A 24,078-nucleotide genomic window follows, 5' to 3' on the forward strand; every position below is an offset into this window, starting at 1 on the left:
AAAATGACACAGTGGCCATCAGGTCAAAGGCCATATAAAATCTTTTTATGAAAACAAACATTAACTTGAAAGACGTTTCTATTGAAGAGGTGAAACGCGAAAAGAAAATATAGTCAAATATACCAATAAAAACAAGAGCCACACACAGCAACACATTAGGTTACAGCAGTTTTACATAATCAGTATAATGTAGACATAAGTCCACTATTTCTGACTGGTACCTGAAGGCAACATTACACCGAGCAAGCCTTGCCGGGGTATTCCCATATGACCTGAACGCAGCACAAAACGACAGCAGTCAGAGGTGAAAAGTCTGGATCATGTTGTCATTCCAGCGGAGGCATACTTGAATGACAAAAGGACCTTGATCAACAAGGCGGTGAGCAGAGCACATCGAAGTTCTGTGCACAAAGGGAAGACATTGATGTCGTTTTCAACCAGCCAGCTAGCAAAAGCTGATATTTGTTAGCTAGCTAACGGAGTACCCCCCCGTTAGCTAACCGCCACCATCATCGCTCCTAGCCAGCTGTGGATCGCCCTGTCTTCCTACCATGGGAAACGCAGCAACTGCCAAGAAAGGCAATGAACAAGAAAGCGGTGAGCACCTGGAAAGCATCCAGCTGGCCTCGCAGCCATTTAACATTAGTTATTGTGCAGTGTGAGCTTGCTTATAAAAGTGAGTGGAGAGCAGCCTTTAGCAGTTGTCCAGTGTTAGCGGGAGACTACAGTAATATGGTTTGCAGAGAAGAACCATCTTTGGTAGGGCAGTTTATAAGGTGTGTTTGCGGTCTCGTAATGATTCGTGTTTGTTTACCTAAGCGGAAAACGGTGCTACAGTTTTTACAATCAACTAATTATTGAGAAGGATAATCAAGGATGTGGTAGTGTGATCCTCAACATCATATTCTTTGGTTATCCAAATCAGTCTGTGTTAAAGGCAGCATCTCAGAATAAACTGTATTAAGGCTTTGCACTATAACACTATAACGATCAAATGGCAAAGCATCGTTTGCAGTTTCCAAAGGGCTAATATCGCGTGTGTAGACCCAGATAACATCAGCAAACATTTGTTTCCACTGAAGCTGCAGAACAAGGCCTGGTCAGTGCTAACAACAGGTATCTGATAACCACTAACTCACAAGCTGACCAGAATGCTGCCTGATGTGGTTAAACCAGATTAATGGTCGTGTAATAAAACATGTAGTTGCTTTGTTTTCCACACAGTGGCTGCATAAAAAGAAATGACACTGTCTTTCCCACCTGGTTAACACTGATGTGCCAAGTCAGCTGTCAACAAGTCTGCTGTAAATTAAAGCGTTAATGCCTCTGATCACTGCTTTCTTATAGTGATATAAAAGTGTTGTCCTGATACTGTAACATCCAAAAACAGCAAAATCTTAGTCAAACTGCGACTACTGGAGAGGAATTTTGCATCCTAAAGCACTCTATTAATCACTTGAAAGACGTAGCCAGAAGGCACTCTGTTGTGTTTGTGAGTAGTGACCAGCCTAATCCATTAAACTGTGCCATTCCAAGTGGTCTGTCTGGAGAGCACTGTTCTTGACCTGCTTTCTGTTTGGCACTTGTTCACACAGTCTTAGCGACTCATGAGACCTGTAGTTTCTGCAGGGAGGGGCTTGGAGTTGAGTAGAATAACACTGTGATGAATAAAGAAACTTAACACACTGTTATTCTGTGTTATCTAGATTTCTGTTCAAATATTACACATTAAATTAAACTTATTAATACTGGATTTATAGGTACAGAAAAAAATGTTTTGCTATCAGGATGTTGGTCAGTATGATTCCCACATATACATATGCAGATGTGGTCAGGTGTTTACATCCACTCATCATGGAAGTGAATATCATGGCAATTTTGGGCTTTTGATGATTTCTTTGAACTGTTCTTTTTCCAAGGTGGAATGATTGTATGGCATACGTCTTTAATGACTTTAAAAGCAAGAATTGGATCAAAAGTTTGAATGATATTTTCTTTAGTCCACGCAGGGTCAAAAGTATGCATACCAAATATATATATGCACTGACTTTTAAAAAGTGTAAATGGTAACTGGTTTTTTATATAGCGCTTTCCTACTCTATCTGAGCACTCAAAGCACTTTACGCAACTTGCCTCATTCATCCATTCACACAAGCATTTTGTGCTATACTTTTTCTATATAAGTGCTTTCTATCTAACATTCACACACATTCATACTCCAATGGATGCATCAGAGAGCAACTCGGGGTTAGTATTTTGCCCAAGGATATTTGGCATGCAGGCTGTGGCAGCCAGGGATTGCATCAACAACCTTTCAGTTAGCAGATCACTACCTCTCTTTGCCAGCATTTAAAAGAATTTGTTTGTTTGTGCCATGAACAGAGGCTGAACTGCTACTAGTGGTACTGGTACATTTCACAAAGAAGGAGGACTACCTCCAGATTTGTCAACTTCACCTCAAACTGCTAAATGTTTGAATCCTGGACACAGTTGCATATTCCAACAGTTCCAACAGGTCAATGATCCAGAACACATCAGAACTGGTTTTGGAATGAATAGAGAGGGCTAACATTTAACTTCTGGAATAGCCTTTCCAAAAGACCTGACCTCAACCCTACTGGGTCTGTTCCAAAACACCAACCAATTTTAACAAACTCTATTAACTCTCCCAAGAAGAGTGGTCAAATACAAGAATTTCGCCACAGTCTTGCTGATTGCTACCAAAGCCAGTTGGCCATAGTGCAACGTGGAACATTTAACCAAATAATTGTGACTTGTGATCAGAGAAAATCCAAAATGGATTTTAAAGGCACTGAAGATGACAATAATTTCTCCCTAGAAAAAGGACAGCTCAAAGAAATCATTAAACGTCCAAAATTACCATGGCATTTATGCCCATGATGAGTGTATGTAAAAGTCTGACCACTACTGTATGCTTTGCAAGTGATTATAAAAAAGACAAAAGGATAAGATCATTGTTTTATTACTTCCCAACAGCAGTATATTTGAGAAAATACTTTGCAACTCACCATAAAGATAGCACTTGATTGCACACTAACATCTGCTCTGCTGTGATAGTACTCTGCTGCATGTGCTGCAGATAGTGCTGAAAGTATTGTAAACAACAGAGTCAGAGCTGTTCTGCAGGACAAGCTACGAGATCACTACATTCTACATTGTTTTCTTAACTTCCCTATTACCAAATATCAAACAACATCAAGATTTTTCCCCGACTAAGAATGGACTTTTGGTCGCCAACTATGCCAACACCAGTATATATGTGCCATTTTCTTTATCTGCTTAAACTGCAGTATTCCACTTTTATTGCTGTTACCCAAATTGGTGTTAAGCCCCCCCAAAAGTCACCTTTTTACTGCCCCAGTATTTGCAGAAGTGTGCTTTAAAGGGTCAGCTCAAAAGAGTGACTTGGAGCAAATAGGAAAGCTCTTTAAAAAACTGCATTGTAAAGCATAACCACCAGAGAGCACAATAAGCCAGAGATAACTTCTCTTTCATGTATTTAGTGGGTGTAGCAGGCTTACCGATGTCTTATCAGTCGTCTAAATTAACCCGCTGCACTGTGGTTTTGACAGGACTTTGCAACTCTTGTGCATGCTATTTTAATTTTGTATATCTTTATCAAACCAGTGTTATCTCTTGTGAGTGAGATAAAAGAAAATGCCTTTAAATGATTCTGCACAGAATTACTGGACATGCAGTTGGCCATTGAAACTGAAGCAGAGTACTTGAACAGGAAGCTTAACTTTATGTGGTTAGCCAAGCATTGCAGAGCCTTTGAGCACATACAGGAAGTACCATCGATGCTCTGTCTCAAAACGTACTCACTTTGCCTGTGAGCCATCTTTCTCACACACCAAAATATTTGCCTCAAAATGGCCCAGGGAAAGGATCAATCCTTCGCCAGCCGTTTGTTTAACAAATACAAAAGTAAAGGTAGCCAAGAGAACAGAGTGCAGGAGAGCGACGTGCCTCATATCTCTGAGTTCACCATCATGTGGGATAAGTGCAGTAAGTGCAGTTCATTGCTTTACTCTTAAATTTGCCCGCCACTTCTTGGGTTTCAGGTTTGCATTTTCTACCTTTATAGTTACGTAGAAACACTTATTAAATCAACTGATTCTGTATAAATTGCATTATTTCGAATTGTTTTTTGGCACGCCTCTATTTTTGTCATTTGCAAGAAGCTGCCTAGTTTCATTACTGCTTTTAACTATTTAGAGGTACCTTAACCATCAATTTAACAATCTGTATTTGTCCATTTTTTTAGATCTACCAGAGAAGGCATAACGCTTTGTAGTGCAGCCCATTTGTGGTGCTTCAGCTGCTTACATTGTCTTAATATCTGTGTCTTGTCATTGTCTAACGTTTTGCAAGAAAGAAATGCATTTTATGTAAACCTTTAAAATGTCTCTTCAATCAGTGTTGTCCTTTGTTCTTCACAGACCAAAGAAAGCCTCTAAAAGTGGCACAAAAGATAGAAAGAGTTAGATTTAATTGCTGAATACAGTCTAGTGTTAAAAAAAGACTGTGGGCTAAAATAACTGCTTGTTGCTCAATTGTTTAAAAAAAAAAAAAGAAACTATTTACTTGATGTTGCACAATAAGACGTAAACTTCCTTAAATATTTTAGCTGACGTTTTCAGAGACGATAAAGGAAGCCACCAAACCAAAATAATCACATTACTTCAGTGTAGAACAATTTTATTAGTTTTAAATTTAGTCTGGCGGTAGGGTTTGCCTTACGTTGTCTTCTCTGTTATCATTTTGTTGTGTGAATCTAAAATGTGTTTTACATTATTTTCTTTCAAGACTTCATAAATGCTTCTTCCTCTCTTTCTCTTCTCCATCATTTCCATCCATGTGGATGAATGTTCCTGCAAACCCTTGGTGAACTGTAGAGACTTTTGGTATGCTCATTTTTCCATGAGGCGTCCCGAGTCAAAGAGTGAAAGTTTGTTGTCTAACTGTAGTCAAACGCAGCCTTGACTGTATAGATTTAAATTGGTAGCAACATACCAAAGTGTAGCAGCACTTTAGGCACCATCTAATGGCTCTTTGACTTTGGAAAGCTCATGTCTGCAGTGACTTTCACAATACGCTGTCTTTCTGTGGCTTGCTCTGTAGTCTCAGATCTGTTCTGCATTTTGTCTGTCTCACTGCCTGTCTCACTACCTTTACCCCCACCTCCTTCTGAAAGAGATGCAGAATAGCTTGCCTTTAAATTGGCCAACTTGTAAAGTCCTCAGAGCTCTTTGCATCACTTTATGAATTAAAATGTCCTGCTAAGGTGTGCGGTTTGTGGGTTTGGGTTGTTTTTTTTTAATAGAAATATTTTTTCCTCTTTTGTCAAGTATGACATTTCCTCCCTGGTACTTGACATTTGCTTGACCTTGCCTTGATTGTGTGAACTGCCCTTGTTTGTTTTTCTTGAACATGTTAAACTATCCCAGTTTGTTTTCCTGAGCATGTGACTGACCTTGTCCGGTTATCTAAACTCTAGTTCTAATTATCAAAACCGATCTTTTCTTTTATAGTGAAAGAGTTCTTAGCTAAAGCCAAAGAAGACTTCTTAAGAAAATGGGAGTGTCCACCACAGGTAGGTTGTTGTTTAAGGGTAATGTATAAACGTTTTCTCTGATTAGTACACTTTGTACACTTTTTTTTCTTATTTGAGTAAAAATGAGAGATTCAGTAGTGCCTAGTCATTTCCTTCTTGTTGACTTGGATGCTGGCTGATTGCATAATTGTGTCAGAGGCACGTGCTTCAAAAACATTTCTATTAAGCTTGTGTTTTTGAGCTACAGTGCATGAAGATAAACAGCTAGTGGCTTCCATAAGTACACATAGCTTAACATTTGCTAGTGTTGGTTGTTTTCCGACCACTGATAATGTGTTTCCTTTAGTGCACAACAAGCCTGGATGACTTTGAAAGGTTCAAGACCCTGGGGACTGGATCATTTGGACGAGTAATGCTCGTGAAACATAAAGCAACAAACCAGTTCTATGCCATGAAGATCCTGGACAAACAAAAGGTAAGCAAATGGCTTGAATTTGCATCCATAAGAGCTGGTGTTGTAAACTGCAAAGATGTTGTGTTTCTCATAAAAGGAAATGGAACGTTTCCTCTCAGCACTAACATTGTGTTTTTGAAAACCTCAAAGGCGCTTCACGCCGGAGTTTCGATCTTTAAATACTGATGTGAAAGTTTAGAGGCAGATTGGCTTGCCGGTAGTGCCTTGCTCATGTAGCAACCTCGTGTTCCCTTGAATTTCACCATCAGCTCAAGAGGTGAACCTGTCTAGCTTTTGGTTTCGCTTACCAGTTATAACCACAGCTTTCACACTTTTTTTCCACTGTATGGATGTTATTGTTTGTTCTGCAGCCATTACTTTCCACTAATGTCCTCCAGAACAGCATGAGACTATACCGTCGAAAACATAAACTGTATATCCTCTAAATGTCCTGCTGAGCGATGTCTCACAGTTTGTTTGGGTTGGTGATGAAGCTTGATGTCTCAGACTTAAGAGTAAGCTTATAACCAAAAGCATTTTCTACTTTCAGCTTTTGGCTGCATAGCTTGTGGTGTGCACAGTGTCACTGGGCAGCGGTTTCTGAAAGGTTTTGTGCATCAGCTCATGTTAAATAGATTTTTTATCTTTTGACTGCGTGAGCACGCAGCAATAACAGGACTTAAGCACCACGGGAAGTCCTTAGTGATGGATTATCTATCTTAAATTGAATAGTTTGATTTTAATCCCTCACCAAAATTTACTCTAAACTGTGTGGAGAGTCACCGAAACACAGTTAAAAAATATAAAAATGCAATACGTTTGAAACTGCGGTAAAACATGGAAAAAAACAAGAGGGCACTTCAAAGAGTTATTAACATCACCTGGAAAATCATCGGCCACCCCTTTCCCTCCCTGAAGGACCTCTACAGCACCCGCTGCCTCAAATGAGTACACAGCATGGTGCCGGTCTGAGGAACACCCGGGACACTGGGCGTTTTATCTGCTGCCCTCTGAGAGATTTGGTCACAGACAAATAAACCCAGGGACAGTTTTTACAACAAGGCAATGACTGTAATGACTGTAAAACAATTGAACCTGCTTAGCCATACCATATTGTCACTGCCATTATATTATGCTATTATTATTATGCTGCTATTCATACTGTCATACTGTCATTATATTAATGCTGCTATCCTGTAAATATCATACTTACTTTTGTTTGAGTACTTATGTTTGTTTTATTGTACCTTTTATATCTTACTATTTTTTTATTATATTTATTATTGCATTTTGCACCAAGGGAGTGGCACTCCAATTTCGTTGTACCCTGTACAATGACAATTAAAGGCTATTCTATTCTATTCTATTCTAATCATTGCTAATACCTGACGTGATCTGATTAGCTATTTTCTTATGTTTATGTCTCTGCACACACATTTAATTTTTACACTTACTGTATATATTTTATTCTGTACGGATGTTATTTATTGTGATTACCGCTTGCCTTTATTTTAGCATGAGTGTGGGACAGCACTCCAATTTCGTTGATATGATTTTTTTATTTATGTCTCTGCCTTTTTTCTTTTTTCCCCTTTAGGTGGTGAAATTGAAGCAGATAGAACACACGCTAAATGAAAAAAAAATATTACAGGCCGTCTCCTTCCCCTTCCTCGTCAGACTGGTGTACGCTTTCAAGGTAAGGACAAAACAAAGGTGTAAAGATGCTTGTATTTGTTCCAGACAGTTAATCCTGTCGGTTAATTGGCCAACATGTCGTCATCACATTTAGATTAAATACCAAGTCCCCTGGTTGCTTTTGTCCTGTGACAGAGTTATTTCACACAAGATGACCGAGTCCCAAGAACAGAAACGTAACTTTAAACTGCACATGTGGTTAGTCTCTTGTCCTAATGTCCTTAATTTCTGATATTTATATGTATATATATGTATCCTTTAAATTAACAGGACAACTCAAACCTCTACATGGTAATGGAATATGTTCCTGGTGGAGAGATGTTCTCACACCTCAGACGCACTGGGAGGTTCAGGTATTATGCACATAATTATTGTTATCGTTTGGTTGTTTTTTGTTTGCGATTGCTGTTGTAGCCACAAATAGCTGAACAAAAGCAATTTCAGGTGTTCTGTTTTGGTCTGTCAGTGCTATAAATGAATTAGACACCTACACCTATATACTGTTTGACTGAGTTTTCTTTCATTCAGAAGAGACTTTAGTTCCTTCATATTTTCCGCCAGTATCGGACTGTCTGTGTTTCCTTCTTTCAGTGAACACCATGCTCGATTTTATGCAGCTCAGATAGTGCTCACCTTTGAGTACCTTCACTCCTTAGACCTCATCTACAGAGACCTGAAGCCTGAAAACCTGCTCATAGACCAACATGGGTATATCCAGGTATATAGTCAATGTAAAGAAATAAAAGTAGTGGAAAGGCATCAGCAAATCAGAAACACTGTGTTAATATGACAGCCTGGGGGCTGAACCCTTCAGATGTTAGTTTATAGCTGGACAAAACTGAAGGAAGATACATCTTAAAGACTTTAGTTGACATTGTTCTGTGTTTGCAGTCAGTCTAAAATCAGACCTGAGAAAGCAGGTTGTGACATGTACATGCTCGATGTTGTCTCTAAAATAACGTTCTATACTGCGCTATACCTTTAAGTCATATTAGGCTAAATTATTTTAAATAAACATATAAAGAAGACAGGATTTTTAATAATCTCTACCGGTAGAGATTAGAGCCACTGAAACTGTCACTACAGGGTGGGCCATTTATATGGATACACCGTAATAACATGGGAATGGTTGGTGATATTAAAGTCCTGTTTGTGGCACATTAGTATATGTGAGGGGGCAAACTCCTCAAGATGGGTGGTGACCATGGTGGCCATTTAGAAGTCGGCCATCTTGGATACAACTTTAGTTTTTTCAATAGGAAGAGGGCCATGTGACACATCAAACTTATTGGTAATGTCACAAGAAAAACAATGGTGTGCTTGGTTTCAACGTAACTTTATTCTTTCATGAGTTATTTACAAGTTTCTGACCACTTATAAAGTGTGTTCAATGTGCTGCCCATTGTGTTGGATTGTCAATGCAACCCTCTTCTCCCACTCTTCACACACTGATAGCAACACCGCAGGAGAAATGCCAGCACAGGCATCCAGTATCCGTAGTTTCAGGTGCTGCACATCTCGTATCTTCACACCATAGACAATTGCCTTCAGATGACCCCAAAGATAAAAGTCTAAGGGGGTCAGATCGGGAGACCTTGGGGGCCATTCAACTGGCCCACGACGACCAATCCACTTTCCAGGAAACTGTTCATCTAGGAATGTTCGGACCTGGCACCCATAATGTGGTGGTGCACCATCTTACTGGAAAAACTCAGGGAACGTGCCAGCTTCAGTGCACAAAGAGGGAAACACATCATCATGTAGCAATTTCAAATAACCAGTGGCCTTGAGGTTTCCATTGATGAAGAATGGACCCACTATCGTTGTACCCCATATACCACACCAAACCATCACTTTTGTTGTTCCAACAGTCTTGGAGGGATCCATCCAATGTGGGTTAGTGTCAGACCAATAACGGTGGTTTTGTTTGTTAACTTCACCATTCACATAAAAGTTTGCCTCATCACTGAACAAAATCTTCTGCGTGAACTGAGGGTCCTGTTCCAATTTTTGTTTTACCCATTCTGCAAATTCTGTGCGCCGATCTGGGTCATCCTCGTTGAGATGCTGCAGTAGCTGGAGTTTGTAAGGGTGCCATTTGTGAGTAGCTAATGTCCGCCGAAGGGATGTTCGACTAACGCCACTCTCCAGTGACATGCGGCGAGTGCTACGCTGTGGGCTCTTGCTGAATGAAGCTAGGACAGCCACTGATGTTTCTTCATTAGTGACAGTTTTCTTGCGTCCACATTTTGGCAAATCCAACACTGAACCAGTTTCTCCAAACTTAGCAAGCAGTTTGCTAACTGTAGCTGGGAGATGGGTGGTCTCGTAGGGTGTCTTGCATTGAAATCTGCTGCAATGACCCGGTTACTGCGTTCACCAGATATCAACACAATTTCGATCCGCTCCTCACGTGTTAACCTCTTCGACATGTCAGTGGCTGTGAACAAAGAGAAACTTGTAAATAACTCATGAAAGAATAAAGTTACGTTGAAACCAAGCACACCATTGTTTTTCTTGTGACATTACCAATAAGTTTGATGTGTCACATGGCCCTCTTCCTATTGAAAAAACAAAAGTTGTATCCAAGATGGCCGACTTCTAAATGGCCACCATGGTCACCACCCATCTTGAGGAGTTTGCCCCCTCACATATACTAATGTGCCACAAACAGGACTTTAATATCACCAACCATTCCCATTTTATTACGGTGTATCCATATAAATGGCCCACCCTGTATATTAAAAGCCATGATAAAAAACCTATTACACCAAAACTAATCTGCCAATCTGAAATGTTAATTCGAGTGGTAAACTCTGCGTTGTAATCAGGTTAAACAGTTTTCAGAAAACCACAGTTCTCACAGGTCCTGTATGTAGTTCAGTGGGTTTTGATTTAGTGCGTTTCTGCCTGTGAGAGTAAGATTTGTGTCTGTCAAACCCGTGATAGTTCAGTCAAGAGTATATGAACCTGCACTGTTATAGTCCTGCATGGTTACCTTTATGTATTTATTCTTCTTATAACAATTGTGTTGTTTTTTTTATCTCAGGTCACAGACTTTGGCTTTGCCAAAAGAGTAAAGGGCAGGACCTGGACATTGTGTGGAACTCCTGAGTATCTGGCTCCAGAGATCATTCTCAGCAAGGTGAGGCTTCATACACAGTTAGCCCATCTTACCATGTTTGAATGTTAGGCTGGAGGCTACTGGGACAGTAAGGCTGCTTTAGCACTTTTTTTGTGGAAGACGGTGATGATTCAGTTTGTGTGCTGACTTTTGTGCACAAATCCACATTTATATTGAATCAATTGTCATTTAAAAATTCAAACAAACAGCTAATTGATCTCACTCCAGTTAAGCACATTTTTCACTGGTAGCCTTTGACACCAAGTATCAGCTGATGTCTTTCCTTACAGATTTGAGTCAGTGCTGAGGTTAAATTATTCTCTGTCCCATATAACTACGGGATATTAATACATCAGGATATAATCCTTGTATTAGTCATACGGTGTAGATCTAGAGGCCCACAAAATAAGCCGTGGACAGAGCCTTACCAGTACTGTCTTTGTTTTGTTTAAAGTTCGTTCTGCTGTAGCGCAGAGGCTTTACAACAACGAGCCACTGTCCTGATCTTTATCTGTCTCACATTCTTTAATATCGCTTCATATGTTTAGAAACGGGGACACTGAAGCTTCTCTCCTTGGGGACTGTTTTTGCAAAAAGAGCTTAAGATGGTTAAACATAAATATAAATACATCAGATAAAATAAATAAATAGTAAATTACACATTACTGATCTTTCTTTGAAGTCATTTATTAAAAAAAACAGTGATGGAAATAATTAACATTGGCATTACATGTTATAATTAATGAAATGAGAGCCTGAGAGTCCATTTTAACAAAAAATGTTCTTGAATTAAATATTAAGTATCTGGTCCGGGTCTATAGAGGCCATTCAGGCCTTAGCAGACCCCCTATGACGTCTTCCAGGTAGTTCTTTTGCTGCTGGCTCAAAGAAAGTCAGCTCGTTCCCATTAATGTTCAGCGGACATGTGAACTCTGGCTTTAAAACGAAAAGTCTGACACGGAGAGTAGATTATATCATCAGAGGCATCAGTAGAAACATCAGACTAGATAGAAATGACTTTACTATTACTCTGTACTTGGACAAGTGAGTACAGAGGGTGGTCAGTTAAGAGATGCTCCTTATCCTTGAGGTCAAAATTGCAACTGTGCCCTGTGTTGGGCATCTTTAGCTCTCTGAGTCAGACTATCTTCAAAATTTGAGATAATTACTGTTACTTTTGCCTTCCTAATTAAAAATAGACCAAGAAAAGTCTTTAAAATTTGATGAAACAATTGTTTTTCTTTCAGGGCTACAACAAAGCTGTGGACTGGTGGGCTCTTGGAGTTCTTATCTATGAGATGGCTGCTGGTTACCCTCCTTTTTTTGCTGATCAGCCTATCCAGATTTATGAAAAAATTGTTTCTGGCAAGGTATGCAAAGATAAGCAGGAGAAATGTTTGAGCTTTAATTTTTTCCAGTGTTAAAATGCTCTGATATTAGTTGGTGAAGCTAGATGAGTTTAAATATCTGGGGTCAACCATCCAAAATGCACAAGAGAGGTGAAGAAGAAAGTGCAGGCGGGGTGAACTGGGTGGAGACAAGTGTCAGGGATGATTTGTGACAGAAGGATAGCAACAAGAGTGAAAGGGAAGATTTACAAGATGGTAGTGGTGTTGTGATGTGCAGCTTGGAGGCAGTGGCACAAGAGCTGGAACTCTGGGTGGCAGAGTTTAAGATGCTCAGATTTTCAGTGGGAGTGACCAAGATGGACAAGATTAGAAATGAGCAGAGGGACAGCACAGGATGAGCGGTTTGGAGACAGCGTTAGAGAGGCAAAAAGGAGATGGTTGAACATGGAGCTGCTGGGCCAGAGTAAGACCTCAGAGAAGATTCGTAGATGTAGTGAAGGAGGACATGCAGAGGATTGGTTTGGCAGACGAAGCTGCTGAGGATAGGGTAAGGTGGAGGCAGATGATCTGCTGTGGCAGCCAGCCAGAAGAAGGAGGACACTGCTGACTACCATCGGGACCAGCTTGCTTTTGGCTTTCCAGTTGTTCTTTAGTGCTTTTAGCTGTTTTATTTCAGCGTAATAAGCAAAACAGTGAAAGTATTTTTCTGCAATTTGTGTTTCATAACCCACATCTTTTATTTATTTATGTATTTTTGCAATTCTGCAGGTTCGATTTCCCTCTCACTTTAGCTCCGACCTCAAGGATCTGCTGAGGAACCTGCTTCAGGTTGACCTGACAAAGAGATTTGGGAACCTGAAGAATGGTGTCAATGACATAAAGAATCACAAGTGGTTCTCCGCAACAGACTGGATTGCCATCTATGAGCGAAAGGTTGGTGTTTTTTTTTCCCCAGGGAAATTAATCAATGTGTTGCTCGCGCTTCCTTTTTTGGATCAAGAGACGTGATGTGGTTCATATTAAAATGAAAATTCATATATATCCTCCTAAATTCTCAGGTTGAAGCTCCCTTCTTGCCAAAGTGCAGAGGACCAGGAGACACAAGCAACTTTGATGACTATGAAGAGGAGGAGATCCGTGTATCGCAAACAGAAAAGTGTGCAAAAGAGTTTGCTGACTTCTAGTGAACGAGCAAGAGTCCCAATCAGGGCTCTTGTATTTTGGGATATTTGCACTCCGATGAGGGTTAAGATGGAACTGAGGCCATCACGTGCTCAAACAAATGCCTAGTTCCTTCAGTCCACACAGCCGAATGAGCTCCTTTTTTTGCCATGATCCTGCGTGCTGTTAGCACTAATCTATACACAGGCACATTATGCAGACACCCCTCGTGCTGCAACACAGAGTACCAGACCACGTTCCTGTTGTGTTTCTTTTTTTTACCTTGTTTTCTATGTTTGCCACTGTCAAGTCTCCTGTCGTCCCTTATTTAAGTTCTTATTTGAGAAGCAACTTGAAGACGAATATTAATCTTACTTTGAAGCAGCTAGCTGGTGTTGCACATGATGTGATTTTTAGGCTTTTGGATAACTAAGGGACACTTTTGGGTGTTTTGGGCAGAGCGTTTAAATTCCTGATGTCTCATTGGCTGTTATGCGTTTTCTGTTACATGACTTAGTTTCCTGTAGGATTCAGTTTAGTATTCCTTAATCAGAAACACTGAAAGTTAACCTAAAGCTAAAGCCAGGATTTGAAAATAGACGGTGCCTCTCGCTGCTGCTCTCCATCTCCGTCCAAAGCCCCTCCCATCAGCCGAGCACAGGCTGCAAATGCAAACTTTTGGCTTCACGCAACATCCAAACCCATCTCTACAAGGTGAAAGTTAGATTTCTAACCCACGGCACCAGTTTGTCTTTATTTCTGTGCTGATGTTCTCCTTCCTTTTTATACCACTTTACCTGGTGTAGTTTAAAAGACCTGTGATAGGCCAGAGTCTCCCGTCATGTGTCGCGTTTCGAGTGGGCTTTAGTGGAGATGCAGCAATAAAGCTCCCTCTAAGATCATTTGAAGCTAAATATGATGAGAGGTTAATATAAATGTTTTCATTTCTTTTTTTTGTCCAAAAAATGCCAAGAACATGTCGCCTAGCCCAGCTTTAAATATTAATCATTATTTATCACTCTGTTGCCCTCGAGACCTGAAATTGTGTATTTGTGCATATAGATGTATGATTTTATTTCTTTAAAGACCCTGTTTCCTTAGGGCATGACCACAATTCAATGAAGGGAAAGAAGCGGTGATGGCTTCTTGAAGTTTTGGCACACTCAAAGAAGCGGATCAATATTGACAAGTATTATTATGAAGTCAGAAACTTGTCAGTGTTGTGCTAGCTGATCAATCTGTAGCATCGTTTATCCATATCTGGTCGCAGGAAATTTCCTTTTTACCTCAGTCTTGGTGTGATATTAGCATAATGGAATGAAGTAATATATTTTTTCTGGTACAACTATGTTAGAGAAGAAAGGGAACTGAGAAAATTTGAGTATATCACTGTGCACAACACAACATTTACATGATTTGTTTTATACATTAGTGCGTTTGTCAGTAATTGAAAGGTCAGGTGGTTATATTTTCTTGAGGTTTTATCATGAAGGGGAAGCAGTGTTGGTCTCATTTAGGTTGCTGTTTGGTTTTTTTTTTGTCTTTTAACTGCTGTGTTTTGAGCAGAACAATCGCAAGATGTTGTGTACCTGCCATATTTGTTTGTCCTTTTTTTTATGCTTGTATAGATGTGTCACAACAACCTGATAACACCCTAAAAATGTTCCCACTTTTTCGTTTGTTTGTTACCTTTTAAATTGTTTCAAAGCCTCAGGCATTCATAGAGTAAACAAGTAAATTGGATATGGGTTAAGAAAGAAACACAACATTCACAAACAGTGAAGAGAAAACTGAAATATCATCACCTTAAAGTATTAATTAAACTCGGCCACGCTTGATGCTTTTTTTCGCTCTTTTTTTTTTTACATCAGTAACACAGCTGACAAAAATAATAGTTTTCAAAGGAAATAAGCTCATAAGACTCAAAAATATTTTTATATGAGTTACTCCTGTTAATTTATTGTTAATTCATATTTTATATGGTTTTATGAGCAACTTTCATGACCCATTAATTCTCACTCTTTTCCTGCCGCTAAGTAAAAAACAAACAACTCTCCGGTTACAGGTTAACATATCTAAAGGACTTTTCTTTCATCCAGACATCAGAAACGTTCTTTTCTTTGTGAACAGAGGTTTGTCTCTGCTGTCCACACGAATGTCAGAGTTTGATCCTCACAGCTGTGTGAAAATTGAGTTTTACATTTCACACTGTCAGGAATAGCAGTGCACTGTTGACAGTGTTTCACTTTATGTCCCTTAAGTCTTGAGAAGCTTCGTCATAATTTGACAGGATGCTCAAGTATTTGTATGTGAGGAAAATGCAACTGAATCAAGTTCAACAATCATAGAAACCAAATGTGAAAAGATTTGCAGACTGAATGCTATTTTGTAGCATTTTATACATAAATATTGGCTACATGTGAACTGAACCTTTTATTTTATTGTTTGAGCCCAGCATGTGACATTTTTTTATTTACCCTTGTTTTCATTTCCAAGACGGAACTGTTTCGTATGCTATTTTATTTATATTTAGAGATAATGAATAAACACTGAAATGTTTAATCGTCTATAGTTCTCATATAAAAGACTCCAAATGTTTTATTTGCAAATGTTAAAAACAGTGAATATACTGAAAAGTTTTATCTGTGTAACTTTTTATTTGCCCTGTTAAGACTTACGTTTATGTACACTGACACCTCAAATGCCTATTTAAAATTACAGCCTTTTGATTTTAACTTATTTGTTTTCATTTCCTTTACTTTAAAAAAATCTTTCTTTAGACAATCCTTTAAAAACAGATTTACCAAAAAAGATTCAACAATTTTTTTTCTCCCCACTTTGAAGTCTGGACAGGATTTAATGGTAAAATCCAGAACAAACATTCAAACAGGACTTTGAAAAGCAAAGTCCCAAACAGTGTGTGTGTGTGTGTGTGTGTGTGTGTGTGTGTAAATCTTCCCAGAAACTGTGTAGGAAATCCACATCTCTCCATATCTGTATCTCTGTATCCTTTATTTCCCAATCTGTGTAATCTTTGTCAGATTTCATGTAAATGATGGCACTTTTTCCCTGAACCACCTCACACTCCTGACTGCAGGAAATCCGTTTATGAGTTCTCTGTAGCTAGTCACATGTGCCAGTATGGGATCAATAATCTGAAATGTGTCTCTATTTAGTTTGTGGAATTTTTGCACATCATTTAGACGGCTGACACGTTTTTTTGTTTTTGTTTTTTGTTTTCCCACTCATATATATTTGTGTTTGCAAGGGGAGTATACTTTGCTGTAGCAGATTTTATGTAACAAAGAATATGTCACAATAATAAATTCTTTTTATTAAAAAGTTTGGTTGTGAGTTCGCTCCTGGGTGATCATCAGCAAGTGTCTAATCTCACTGAACTGCAAACCAAGGCGTTGGGGACGCAAAACTACATTACCCATGATTCTTTGGTGTCCTGTGGGTGATGGAAGCGAAAGCGATGAAGAGGGGGCTAGTTGGCTTTACTTGATTAAATCTTGATTTTATCAAACGACCGCTGTCGTTTAATAATTTGTAAAATATCGCAGTTATTGGAAAACTTTTTAAGATTTAAACTACGTGTAAACGTCGGGCGGGCCATTTCTGTCAAAGCGCGAATCTCTAAAACAAGGTAACTGTTAAATTTTGCATTAGCAAGCCTAGCTAACTACCCCTGGTAGCTTAACGTTAGCGTTAACGCAGAATACGAAGTGGCAGTGATTAAATATCTGTCGTCATTTAACATAACGTTGTTTTCTTAACTCTCCTCTCTGATAAGGTTTTTTTTTTTTTTACTTTATTTATGAACGCCGCAAGGTATTTTTTATGTTTCTAATGTAATTCTATTTTTTTAATACAGCTAACAACGTGAGTTTTTGGTCGTCATTTTCACACACTACAGCTCTCCCCGTTGTCAGTCAGAAACGATTGTATTTGTTTTGTTCTTTAGCTATGTTTCGGGTTTTTTAAATTAAATGAATTTTGTTAAGCACATTTACTGTACAACTGTTTTTCCTGCAGAAACATCCAGTAAATGGCAGACTGCGAAAGATAAACAATGAGGGTTTTTCAACTGCCAGCACACTAAGTTCCCCGAGAGAAGACGTCTGATGAAAAATTACTGTAACGTTAAAGATCGTAAGTGGTTCCTTACACCTAAGTCGGTCATTAAACTAGCAACGCTTGTGTTTAATCAGGTAGTCGTGTATGGTTTCTCTGTGAGGTGTTTGGTGGTTTGGGCTTTTCTGTTGCTTGTGTAACCCTTTGGTAGCGCTATAATTGCAAAATACCTGCCATCACAATGGTCGACGGAGTAGAGGAGTAAAAAAATAGCTCAGACATTTAGTTGGTTTAAGTTAATGAGCTGACAGAACAGTTTGATCGCGCACGATTAAAATGTGTCATTTTTGCAAGGAAAAAAACACCAAATTCATATTCTTACACGTTTTTAAACAAACTATTTGCAGGTTTCTGCATAATTTTTAATAGCAAACTTTACAGATACAGAGTCTTTATACTCTGTATCAAGTCATTTGAAGACCAAATGGTTAATCTAGGGTAAACAGGATTACAGCCCTATTTAAAATGTTAAATGAAAGTTGTTGTATAAAAACTAAAATATTGAATTCTGAAAAATGTGTTTTATGTTGATGTAAACCTCATGAAAAGTATTTCGTTTTTATTTGCTTTTTAAAGTAAAACGTCTTGAAAGTAGTAAAAAAACTATTTGCACTTGCCTGTTTATTCTAATTTGAAAGAGAATTAGAAAATGAAAAGCATTTTAGAAAATACTTGTAATTTTCAAATTGACTGAATAGTTTCTTTTTGCTTTTGTAATTTTCTTGTTATTTTTATTTTTTTTTAAGCTACAGCCGACATGGAAGACAAGGCAAATGGATCAGTTGACACCAAAAGGTTTGTAGGATCTTGTTGATTGACAAACTATTTTAGATATTTTAAGCTGCTCTTCAAATTAAGCATACATTTTATATTAAGATGAATACATTTAATTTCACCTTACAGCCCAGTGGAGAACGGTCAGCTGCCGGACCCTTCCAACTGGGCAGTTGCTGATGTTGTCAATTATTTCAAAGCAACAGGGTTTGAGGAGCAAGCCATGGCTTTCCAGGATCAGGTTTGACTGTTATTTCCTGCTCAAAATTGCTGCCACATGATGCTGACAAACTAGGGAAAACTTGAATTTCTGTCTTTATCTGACAGGAAATTGATGGTAAGTCCCTGCTCTTGATGACGCGTAACGACGTCCTGACGGGGCTGTCGATAAAGCTCGGTCCCGCACTGAAAATCTACGAGTATCACGTGAAGCCGCTGCAGACTCAGCACCTGAAAAGCAACGCCTCGTAGCGCCACAGGCCGTCCCAGCACCCACTTCTGTGACAATCATTGTGTCAGGAGACCCCAGGTTAGCCGTCTTTTCACAGAGACTTTTCAGCCCTCAGTGGCTCCTTAACAGGATTTTTGAATGCTGTAATTTTTCTTTTTGTTTGTTTGTGTTCTTTTTATATGAGCGTGGACCCCAAAAATGGGTTGCACACAGTGTCCACTCAGCCGTTTACCCTTTCAGCCATTCTTATATCTGCTGCTTGAGATTTTTTTTTTTTTTGTATTTTTGTATTTTTTTTGTGTTTTATTTAAAAGAAGAAAATTTGGGGAAAATACTCTGCAGGTATGGTTTTGTGTGCGTGTGTGTATGTTGTGTACGTGTGTGAGTGCAAAGTGAATTAACCCATGAAGGTTTAAAAAAATAAGTATTTGTATATAAGATTATATTATAGTTGGAAACTGTGTATGTTCTGTCGCATCTAAAGACTTTGATACATGCAGATTCTGGTGCATTGCCCTTTTTCCCCCTGAAACTTTCTATGTTTTAAAATGTGCATCTGAGTCAATGAGTCGTCTTTAGCATGTGACCGTGAACCACTTTGTTTTCCCAGACACAACAACCCGAGCAAAAGCCACCTTGTTCCTGAACACCTACATTTTTCAGGCTTGAGACTCTTGATATGGAAATATTTATGTGTACATACTATTATTATTATTATTATTATTATTATTATTATTATCTATCAACCTGTGGTGCTTTCAGCATTGTCACACAGACAACTGTTCAAAAGTGTGTATGACCAATGTACATGTGCAACATAACACTGGAGTTTGAATATCCGAATCAGAGATTTGCAATAAATGGTGCTCTTTTCTCACCAAAGATCAATGTTAGTTTATGAATTTATCAACAGCTGTTGTATTTTGCTTCATTTTATTTGGGTTCACATCACATCATCACGAGCTTTAGTCAGGCTACAAATATTAACTTGCTGTTGTTGGAATATTCATTTGAAAGATTAATTCAGATGGACCTTTCTGTTAAACGGCCCACTCAGATTGTTGTTTAAATCCCAGCAGGGCCTTCTTTCTGTGGGCGCCGTTAGAGCCGCGCTCGCTGCTTCCTGCGTACTGTCCCCGTTATGTTCCCTGAGGGATTATCTAGAGGAAGGAGTACCTGTGATGGGAAAAAGATACTAATGTCAACAACCCGATCATTTAAAGAATATGAAGGGCTATTTGTGAGAACAGAACTTACTTCATCATTGTTGACAATACCCATTCTTGTCATGTCTATGGTGAAGTAATGCTCATTGGGCATAATGATCTCTATTTCATCCACCTAAAAGAAAATGTGTACTTTAGCATGCCTGTTATATACAGTATGTAGCATTTTATTTAATTTCCAACAACTGTGGAGATGTAATTTGCATGTTTGTGCTTTTTTACGACTCAGAATTGGTTAGATTTCAACTGTGAAGTTGTCAAAACAGTTTATGTATCTCAAAAAGTGATAAGATTGTGAGTTTGATGATTTCACGATCTAAAGGAAGTACCTCAGGAAGTCGATCCAGGACTAGAACCTGAGTTTCATACAGGGTCTTCTGCACTGAGGGCGAGTACTCCCCGCGATCATAGGGGCCAGCAAACTTCTCAATAATCGTCTCCTTCACAGTCTTCCTATAAGAATGAAGAATATAAAGCTTCAGATGTGAACTATATTTATGAACTTTGAACTATATTAGTATACGTCAGCTGAGGTCTTTCTTGACGCTCGTAAGTCGGGCAGTTACCAAGCAGCGTCAAAGTCAGTGTCCTGGATCTTGTTGTAGCGCCACCTAGAGTACACAGAGGTGCAGAAAAACCTGTCCTTGGCGTCTTTCAGAGTAGTGAAGCGGTCTCTGTAGAAACCTTCAAAACCAGACTGGGTGGTTTTCAGCACCTTCATATTCTTCACCCCACTGTGAACCACAGGGATGCCTGCGTGGAGCACAGATCAGCCCGTGAGGGTGGAGTGATGTGAAACATGGCAAACAACTTATGAAAATGGTGCTAATCATGAACCTGTGATCAACAGTGCCATTGAGCAGTGTGCAAGGGCTTAGTCATAGCTTTAGCTGCCTTTGTTAACAGTATTTGCACCACAAGTCAAATAGTAAGTGTTGATTTATTAAACACGCTTCAAGAGTTAGAACTTGACTCAAAGTAAATTGTAGCAGCCAATAACCTCTGATGATTTTCATATGTATTTGGCAGCTACTGAGCAAGTGGAGGCAGCCAAGGGATAACGCCCTCTTCAGCAGAACAGAGCTCAGTGATCAGATCTTGGCCTACCTATCTGAACATGCTGTAGTTTGAACTATCATGATAGTGCAGTGATTAGCACCGTCACCTCACATCAAGGTTCCAGGTTTGAACCTCGGTTGGGGTGTTTTTGTCTGACAAAACTATGACAACATACACATAAGTTTAGCTGTAAACTATTGTAACCCTGTGATGGACTGGACATCTGTCCAGGGCAGCGTAACACTAAACTTAAAAACTAAAGTAACTGAAATCTAAAGAAAAAACTATACTTTTGGAAGAAAATTAAAAACTTAAATAATTGTATGTTTAGAAAACTAATTAAAAAATATAGCAGAAATGTGCTTGTCTGTGTCTACACATTCAGCCTAACCAGACTTTGGTCCAGCTATTTATTGAGACTTGGGATCACTACATGGGATTAAACGGTGCTGTATTTGTGTAATATCTTCTGAAAATCTTTAATTTTGTCTCCTGACAAATTGCCTCCATATAATCATAATTAAAACTAACAATGAAAACGTTACTAAAAGGAGCAAAAGTAATTTGGAAACTAAATGAAACTAAAAAATTCTGGAAAAAAAAAATACAAAACTTGAATTAATTGGATAACATGTAAGCAAATACACTGTTTGCGTGTTTTTGTGAGAGTGTGTGATTACCACCGATAGTCTGTTCAACATCACAGAAGCGGTAAGCTTCTGGGCTGAATATAAACGCATGAGCATGCTCTACCCCATTCTGAGAAAAAAAAAGACAAGGGCAAACTGGGTCATGTTTTACGATGGATTATCACCTGCAATATTTGATCGGGTTAATGTGCACTTGATTTATGTTGCTGCTCAAATAGCTGTTAAAAAGGTCAACTCTTGTGAAGCTGCACCGTCCTGTGTTTTACCTTCTCCAGCCTTCTCCACGGAGCTTCCTCCATGTAAACTTTGGCCTTCAGCACATGGTTAAAAGAGGTCAGGAAATGATTGCAGATATCCAGGGAAAACTGTTCGATGTTCTTTATCTAAACAGAGAAATAAGCAGATAGACAGGCTGTAAAAGACCTCAATAACAAATATTTGAGCAGTTGAAATAGCAATAGCGGGTCTTCCCTCACTAAGACTGTCGTGTTCCTTAAAACGGTGTTAGACTCACCCCTCTGAGCTTGGCCAAACCGTGCACGGTGTTTTTAATGGTGTCAGTAGGGATGATGTCTGAGTTGTCTCCAGTTAGATAATCTTTGCGTGACTTGAGCGTGAGCTCCACATCAGCCTTCACCTCAATGATAGAATGCTGTCTTCCCTGCCTCCGGACGACCAGCACCTTCACCGTCTTCTTGCCGTAACCTGTTCGCACAAACTCCACTTTCTGCATGTGTGAGAAATAGTTTTAATAAGATGGCACATTTAAACAGTTTCCAGTGGTAGAGGTGTTTCGTGCCACAGTGTCATCTTAGAGCTACAAATATAATATTTCTTATCCCTTTAAAATGTTGTCTTTTGATAGTTTGCAGTGAATTTTCTTGTGTGAATTTGCAGGAGCTTGTTAAATATATCTCCGTATTCCAACATTAATTAAAAAAATCAGAAATCAGATATTGTCTGAAAGTACACGAGTACTACAACATAAAATAAAAAAAAGACTTTTACTTTATGAGGAATAAATGTTTTAAAAACTAACCTTTAAAGATCATGGTTTGACCCTGTGGCCACTGAACCATGGCAATGAGATAAATTCTGGTGCTATCAATTTACCGTCAGAAACATTAGTCATGTTCTATTGTTTAAGTTCTATTGTTTCCTTCTATAACTTTCTGAAATGTTACCTGATCTGAAGCGTTTGCCATGGTGCGTTCCTCTTCTTTACCTGCTGCCCTGCAACCAGTCTCCAGTAAATGGGGCTCCTGCTACAGGAGGAGGAATTTCTACAGAGGGTGGCACTAACTTTGCACTCAGGCTATTGGGAGTCAAAGCTGAAATTTAACCTCTTTTATTTGCACTGTGTGATGTACTGTATTCCACTCAGAGAAATGCAGAGGCACGCACAAACACTGTTACGTTTACATGTACAGCCACAAAGAGAAAGATGTGAGTGCATTTCACATGAATTCATTGTTGCAGTCAGGCTCAATCTTGACCGACACCTAATTTCTTTACATTTTGCCAGAAAAATAAGAAATAGGTTTATTGAAACACATGCAAACATAAACGGAGATACAGTAGATGAAGCAAACATTTGAAATGAGGCTTAACTCAGAGTCTGTACAGCACTGTGGTTTGCACTCCCTATGCTTATATAAAGACTATAAACATTTTTTTCTTCTAAATATAAAGAACACTTTTGAGTTTCCACCTTTATGAATTACATTTACATTATGCTTTTTTTGTTTTTACGCAAATACACTGTATATTGTGTGGACAGTGTATTGTTTTTTTGTTTTTCTTCCTTTTGCACATGTCACACATAAATTTTAATATTAGAAAAAGATCATCAGAGTAAATAAAAAATAAGGTTTTTAAATGATGATTTCCTTTAAGTGAAATTAAGTGAAATAAGCTCTTCAAACCTGCCCGTGTAGGGTTGGAGAGTGAAAAAGTAATTTAGAAGTAAAGCTAATAACAGGTTGTGCCAGCCTTGGTATCAAGATCTGTGCTTCCTTGAAGGAGTCTTTTCATTTCCTCAGTAATAAGAAAGTTTGGATGGTTCAGCTCAACATGTACAATACTGATAAGTCTAAAAGTTTAAATTCAGTTACTTTAATGCAGGATGTTTTCTGTCTGAATGTGCTTTGCTTTAAATTTAAAAGAATATCTTTATAGAAAGATGCTCTGTGCACCATGTGCGCAGCGCAAAGAACTGATCAGTCAGCTGCTTCGACTGATGAACTAAAGAGGAAAATTCTTCTTTTGTTTATTCCTACATGTGATCTGTAAACCCATTTTTTTATGTTTACTCTAATTTCAGCTTATAAAAATATTATTGTTTAAACATTTAAGCACTACTTCCAGTGACTTTGCAGCCTGTTCTCTGTTGCTTGCCTTTCCCTTGTTTTGTATATATG

General features: G+C 38.7%; 3 protein-coding genes across 5 annotated transcripts; 2 read left to right on the top strand and 1 right to left on the bottom strand.

The window, feature by feature from the left end:
* The first annotated feature begins 260 nt into the window (after window positions 1–260).
* prkacba (protein kinase, cAMP-dependent, catalytic, beta a) lies at window positions 261–16,673 on the top strand. 2 transcript variants are annotated; one of them, XM_063495038.1, is made up of 10 exons: window positions 261–597; window positions 5,556–5,617; window positions 5,925–6,053; window positions 7,630–7,728; window positions 7,998–8,080; window positions 8,319–8,445; window positions 10,777–10,872; window positions 12,099–12,221; window positions 12,969–13,133; window positions 13,259–16,673. In XM_063495038.1, exons 1-10 carry the CDS (start codon window positions 552–554, stop codon window positions 13,382–13,384), a joined length of 1,056 nt encoding a protein of 351 aa, XP_063351108.1. In that variant the 5' UTR covers window positions 261–551; the 3' UTR covers window positions 13,385–16,673. The 2 variants fall into 2 exon arrangements, with proteins under 2 accessions (XP_063351108.1, XP_063351107.1); XM_063495037.1 differs by lacking the exon at window positions 261–597 and adding an exon at window positions 3,862–4,029.
* Window positions 16,674–16,811: 138 nt separating this feature from the next.
* Window positions 16,812–19,611, top strand: samd13 (sterile alpha motif domain containing 13). 2 transcript variants are annotated; one of them, XR_010096356.1, is made up of 6 exons: window positions 16,812–17,010; window positions 17,400–17,516; window positions 18,245–18,293; window positions 18,402–18,513; window positions 18,600–18,801; window positions 19,334–19,611. XR_010096356.1 is itself a non-coding variant. In XM_063495507.1 (5 exons), the coding sequence occupies exons 2-5, from the start codon at window positions 17,489–17,491 to the stop codon at window positions 18,741–18,743; spliced, it is 333 nt and encodes a 110-aa protein (XP_063351577.1). In that variant the 5' UTR covers window positions 16,812–17,010; window positions 17,400–17,488; the 3' UTR covers window positions 18,744–19,611. The 2 variants fall into 2 exon arrangements, 1 of the variants encoding a protein (XP_063351577.1); XM_063495507.1 differs by having other exon boundaries at window positions 18,600–19,611.
* Window positions 19,612–19,824: 213 nt separating this feature from the next.
* On the bottom strand, window positions 19,825–22,410 carry uox (urate oxidase). The gene is made up of 7 exons (XM_063496130.1): window positions 22,173–22,410; window positions 21,925–22,041; window positions 21,689–21,767; window positions 20,516–20,702; window positions 20,279–20,402; window positions 19,981–20,064; window positions 19,825–19,899 (listed from the first exon to the last, which is right to left on the bottom strand). Exons 1-7 carry the CDS (start codon window positions 22,389–22,391, stop codon window positions 19,825–19,827), a joined length of 885 nt encoding a protein of 294 aa, XP_063352200.1. The 5' UTR covers window positions 22,392–22,410.
* Between the last annotated feature and the right edge of the window lie 1,668 nt (window positions 22,411–24,078).

The sequence above is a fragment of the Pelmatolapia mariae genome, linkage group LG15 (assembly GCF_036321145.2).
Source record: "Pelmatolapia mariae isolate MD_Pm_ZW linkage group LG15, Pm_UMD_F_2, whole genome shotgun sequence".
Classification (NCBI taxonomy): domain Eukaryota; kingdom Metazoa; phylum Chordata; class Actinopteri; order Cichliformes; family Cichlidae; genus Pelmatolapia; species Pelmatolapia mariae.